This window comes from Camellia sinensis, chromosome 12 (genome assembly GCF_055761805.1).
Source record: "Camellia sinensis isolate YWXY chromosome 12, ASM5576180v1, whole genome shotgun sequence".
Taxonomy (NCBI): Eukaryota; Viridiplantae; Streptophyta; class Magnoliopsida; order Ericales; family Theaceae; genus Camellia; species Camellia sinensis.
Window position 1 is genome coordinate 29,575,862 of NC_138972.1, and position 5,614 is coordinate 29,581,475.

Genomic DNA, 5,614 nt, shown 5'->3' on the forward strand with positions numbered 1-5,614 from the left:
GTCTTACTCACTGGTGTAAAAGGCCAACACCTTCCACTCCACCACCACTCCGGTGGTATAAATGGTCATATCTGGAAATAGTATTTTTCACGCAATTAATCCTTGACAAGTTTTTCAAATTAATAGGAGAGTTAGAATATTTTTCTTAGGGGTAATCTTAAGATAAACAGTCATATGCAAGAATAGTATTTTATACTTGTAAAACAAATGTCTATATTTAAAGTTATTATTGTGGGAGCACAGTATAAATAAATCTTAATCTTTGATTACAAATTCTACAAATTCTAGACATTTTTTTTTAGTTTATTTTTTTGGATTCTTAGAATTACTGTTTTTCCTACCCTTATCTTGTAAAGCTTAAGAGAAGAAATATATAGAGAAAAATAAGTATTTGATTCAATCAAACAAATAAACATATTACCAGAATTTGAGCAGTTGCCAATGAGCAAAACCTCTCCCTCCTTCCCTCTGCCCTCTATAAAGTGGTATTGTTGGTTACAATTGAAGTGGTCTTTGGTAATGCTCAAAGCGATATTGGTTACGATCTAATATCATTACGATCAAAACCTCTCCCTCCTTCCCTCTGATATCTGGTTTGCTCCTGCAATCAGCTGTTGAAGAGTAGTTGAAAAATTAGCAATCAAAGTTGGTAATTCACCTTTGAACCTGTTAAGGCCTATGTCCAGTTCCTGGAGGTTGCTGCAGTTAGTTAAAGAAGTTAAGAAGCTAAATCTTGCTGCAGTTAGGCCAGAAAAATTAGCCAATAGAACAGAGCATCTACATGTTCCTAATGTTGAAATAATTTTACCATTCTATGCAGTCGAGGCTGATATAGTCAGGATTACAGGCATGTTCAGTCATCTTATCTTAGACATAGTAATCTTATAATCATGAACATGACATAATAGCAAGCTTGAATAAAGGCATATACATTCCATGATGCTTTAAACTTGAGAGTTCTTAAAATCTACAGCAACCTATATAGCAGCAGCAGCAGCAACCTATGAACATTATATGACACATAGTAATCTTCATTCACATATGCTATTTAAAGAGAGTTCTTAAAATCTGCTCTGTATATACAGCAACAGAAGTTTATTTAGCAGCAGCCTATAATAGTGTTTCATTTTGTGTTTATAATATAGGTCCATCTGCAAAGCGAGTACGAGGTCCAACTAGGGGTAAGAACAGTAGTAGACTCATGAGCCAACATGGTGGGAAGAAGCTTTTTGTTGGAGTTTCTATTGAGAGGAGGACATTTGTGGGGCTTAATGCCACCAAGGCCGCTAACGAATTGGGGGCACAAATTCGATTGCAAGCCCCATTGCAAGGAACAAAAAATTGGGAGGACGTTCCACCAGTCATTCGAGCAGCTATTGTACAATCCTTGCGGGTAATTTAATTTTTATAGTTGTTGAGATTGAAGTAATTAATATATAAGATGTTTAATTTTCATTTTATGTTTAATTGGGACAGGATAAGTTTGAGATTGAAGGATATGATGAGAGTCCACTTCCACAAGAAATCATTGACACAAAGGCCACACATTTGTTTAAAGGTTGGCGATATCATATGCATGAACATTACAAAGAGTTGGTGAAAGAAGGTACAGATCCTTATAGTAAACCATTTGCTGGGGTGAGCGAAGAAGATTGGAGATACATGATTGATGAAGTGTTTCTTGGTGACACACACAAGGTAATTAACTTAACAGTCATGGATGTTTCTTTTAATTGCACTACAATGAATAACTCAAAGGTCCCAAGTTTCTTTGAAATTCAAATAATATACAATTATATATGAGACAGAGTAAGGAAATTGCAGAGATGGAGGGAAAGATATAGGAACCATGCTTGGATATTGATTTTTAAGTTAATATTTCTATTGCATTGTAGAAACGGTCAACAAGAAATATAGCCAACAGGAAAAAGTTACCCTATAATCACACCATGGGTTCAAGGTCATTTTCAGCAGCAATCTCAATTGAGGTAACATATTTTTTGTTTTAAAACTTATAGTTAATGCTGCAATTTTTTTATTAACAATATTACTAAGCTTGCATTTTATATGTTTCATGTAGGGAATTGAAACTGGAAAGGAGCCTCACATTGTAGATTTTTTCAAGACCTCACATTGGAGTAAGAAAAAAAAAGATTGGATTGAACCAGTTTGTGCGGAGTTATATGTAAGTATACCTTCATTATATTTGTTATTCATAGTCCTATATAATGCTTAACTAGTTAGTGTACTTGTAAAATAGGATAACTGTTGATCCTTTTTTTTTTTTTTTCTTTTCTTTTCTTTTCTTTTTTTAACACAAACAGGAAAAGATGGACCAACTTCGTGAGGAATCTTCACAGCCTGGAGCAACTCCGCTAACACAGGAGGAAATTACTGTTCAAGTCCTTGGGAAGCGTTCAGGGTATTTGAGAGGTTTCGGGGTTGGTCCAAAGCCGTCTTCTGCATTCAAGTCTACAACTAGGTCATCACAAGCACGTGATGAAGAGGTTAAGGGCCTTAAAGAAGAGGTAGCATCACTGAAAGGGATAATTCAATCATATGAAGGACGCTTTGAGCAGTTTGAACACTTTATGAGACAAATGCAGGGCAATGGTAGTGGATACGACTCTTTTGATGAGTAAGTACTATTGCTTTTGATGGTTTGTGAATACTTCTGGGATTTGTTTCAATTTATCAGCTCATAGATCTGATTTTGACAGTTGATCTATGACTGTCGTGTTGGCATCCATTCATATGATGGTCTAATATTGATTTGATTGGTTTCATAGGTTAATTTCATTCGGATTTAGGTACATAGTTGGATGGTTGAGGGACATAGGTTGAGGTGCCTTATTTTCAGTACATGACTTGGTATTAAATTATTGGATTTAGGTACATAGTTACATAGTTACATTTCTATGACTGTCTTGTTAACAGAATATTCTATTTACAATCTATACATGGATAATAATTCTATTTACATAGTTAGGGATTGAACTAGTGATGGAGGAGATAATACACGAACTGTAAGGATGGTAATAATGTGGTGGTGTTGTGGTTTTTTTTTTATTTTTTATTTAGAAATGTAAACAAATATATTATTATTAACAACGCTTTCTTCAATTTTTTTTATTTTTTTATTGCAGGTAGCTAGCTAGAGGCGTAGTCATGCATGTTTATGGATCTGAGTTTGCCGATGCATTAATTCTAAGTTGTGCATATATATATGTGGAGTTTTTGAGATACTTCGCATCGGACAAATATGACATGCATTTGAAATCTTTGATGTTTTGTTAAATATTTTTTGATGTGGTGAATTTATTGTAAGGATGGATGGTTATTTTGGACGTGTAATGTGTTGATATTGACAGGTGGTTGTAAATATATTAATTACTATTTTGACTTTATAATTGATGGTTTTTTTGATTTTTGATGTGGTGAATTTATTATAAGGATGGATGGTTATTTTGGGCATGTAATATGTTGATATTGACAGGTGGTTGTAAATATATTAATTATTATTTTGACTTTATAATTGATGGTTTTTTTTTTTTTTTAGATTGGATTGGTATATTAAAATTGATTGGATGGGCATGAATTATGTATTAATTGCAAATGTATTATAGGTATTACAAAAAATTTAGCATTATATTTAAAAGAATCAATTTTGAAATTAAATGTTTTTTTGCGACCAATATGTTTTTAGTCGCAAAAAGCCTCTAGGAATTGCTAAACACACCCTTTCTGTGACCAACAAGATCCTGGTCGCCAAAATCCCACTTTTCGCGACCAAAACTTTCGTCGCCAATGGTCACTTTCTGTGACCAACAAGATCCTGGTCGCCAAAATCCCACTTTTAGCGACCAAAAATTTCGTCGCCAATGATCATTTTCTGCGACCAGAATTATTCTGGTCGCCAAAACTCCACTTTCAGCGACCAAAACCTTCGTCGCCAATGCTCACTTTCCGCGACTAGAATTATTCTGGTAGCTAAAAGTCTACTTTCTGCGACCAATATTTTCGTCGCAAATGGTTATCTTTCAGCGACCAAAATAGATGGTCGCAGAAAGTAGACTTTTAGCGACCAAATTCTTAGTCGCAATAGGATCAATTTTGACAAATTCAAGAGCATTCCGCGACCAAAGAATGTTGTCGCAAATGATGATTTTCCGCGACCAACTTCACTTTTGGTCTCCAAAAACCTTCTGTGACGGACTTTTGGCGACCAAATTGCGACCAACTTTTTTTGGTCGCTAAAAACTATTAGCGACCAGATTTGACCTTTTTGCGACCAGAAATGTTGGTCACTAAAAGTGTTTTTTCCTGTAGTGATGGTCTGTGTTGGTGTAGGATTGTCAACAACTAAAGTTTGATTGGCAGAAAAAATTAAACATATCAGAAAAAATTACACACAAGAGAGAAAAGTAAGGTGGCCAGAGAAAATTATAAATGTTAGAGAAAATTAGACACAGACAAAAGAGTATTAAGTGTTTTCCTGTGGAATACATCTAGCCACAGAAAAGTTCCAAAAAAAAAAAATTAAAATGGCGAAGAAAATTAAGCCATGGCAGAGAAATTTTCAATAATTGCTAAAATTATATATAGAAGTAAAATATAACCAGAGAAAATTGAAAAAAGAAACATAAATCGAGTAAGCCATAGAAAATTAAAACGCTAGAGAAATTTACATATGCCACAGAAAATTACATATGGCAGAGAAAATTAAGCCATGGCAAAGAAAGAACAACCAACTTATGTTTTTAACATCTTGTTGTGTTTTGGGTAATATGGATATTTGTTGGAATGGACTGCCTAATGGGCCCATAGGATTTATTAAGTGGTTTTTAACAAAATTAATCAAACATGGCAAAAAAAATTAAATATGCCATTGAAAATTATACACACACAAGAAAGAAAAGTAATGTGGTCAGAAAAAATTATAAATGCTAGAGAAAATTAGACACACACGAGAGTACTAAGTGTTTTTCTATGGAATACATCAAGCCAGAGAAAATTTCCATTCCCAAAGAAATTTTCTATAACGTAGAAAATTAAAAAAACGAATACACAATTAAAAAGAGAAAATAAACAAAGCAACATAAACATGTCACAGAAAATTACAAAGCAAAGAAATTTGGAGGAAAGCAAGAATCGAACAAAATAAACATGCCAGAGAACTCTAGCAAACCACAGAATATTAAAATGCCAGAGAAAATTGGAGAGAAAATCAAAGAGACAACTAGCCAGGGGAAATCAAGCAAGGCACATAGAGTAAACGGAGTCCAATGTGTTTAGAGAAATTTGATGGTTGTTTAAATGTGGTTAGAGAAAATTCAGATTCGAGAGAAAATCAAACAAACAAAGGAATCCAGTATGTTTAGAGAAAATTGTAATGTTAGAGAAAATTTATCTCAAGGGGATATCTTAATATTATTACGAAATCAAAACCCTAGTTAATAAAACGATATTATAAAATGCAATGACTGTAGATATAGAGAAAAACTAGTTCGGGAATAAAAACACTTACTAGAGTGAGGTGATGAGGATGAAACGCTAATTATGAATGAAGATGAAGATGAATAGCCTCAAGGATGAATAGTAAAATGCGTCAGAG

The 5,614-nt window shown here is 33.7% G+C and overlaps 1 protein-coding gene across 1 annotated transcript; it reads left to right on the top strand.

Moving 5' to 3' along the window:
• The first annotated feature begins 606 nt into the window (after positions 1 to 606).
• LOC114267101 (uncharacterized) lies at positions 607 to 3,732 on the top strand. Its single transcript, XM_082897704.1, has 6 exons — positions 607 to 1,393; positions 1,477 to 1,698; positions 1,896 to 1,988; positions 2,081 to 2,185; positions 2,325 to 2,638; positions 3,147 to 3,732. Exons 1-6 carry the CDS (start codon positions 1,202 to 1,204, stop codon positions 3,148 to 3,150), a joined length of 930 nt encoding a protein of 309 aa, XP_082753830.1. The 5' UTR covers positions 607 to 1,201; the 3' UTR covers positions 3,151 to 3,732.
• Positions 3,733 to 5,614: the final 1,882 nt, after the last annotated feature.

Excerpts from the sequence above, each read along its gene's own strand:
- LOC114267101 (XM_082897704.1), top strand. The coding sequence starts at position 1,202 with ATGAGCCAACATGGTGGGAAGAAGCTTTTTGTTGGAGTTTCTATTGAG. Across the intron at positions 1,394-1,476 it reads CTATTGTACAATCCTTGCGG|GATAAGTTTGAGATTGAAGG; the intron begins GTAATTTAATTT and ends TAATTGGGACAG. Across the intron at positions 1,989-2,080 it reads CAGCAGCAATCTCAATTGAG|GGAATTGAAACTGGAAAGGA; the intron begins GTAACATATTTT and ends TGTTTCATGTAG.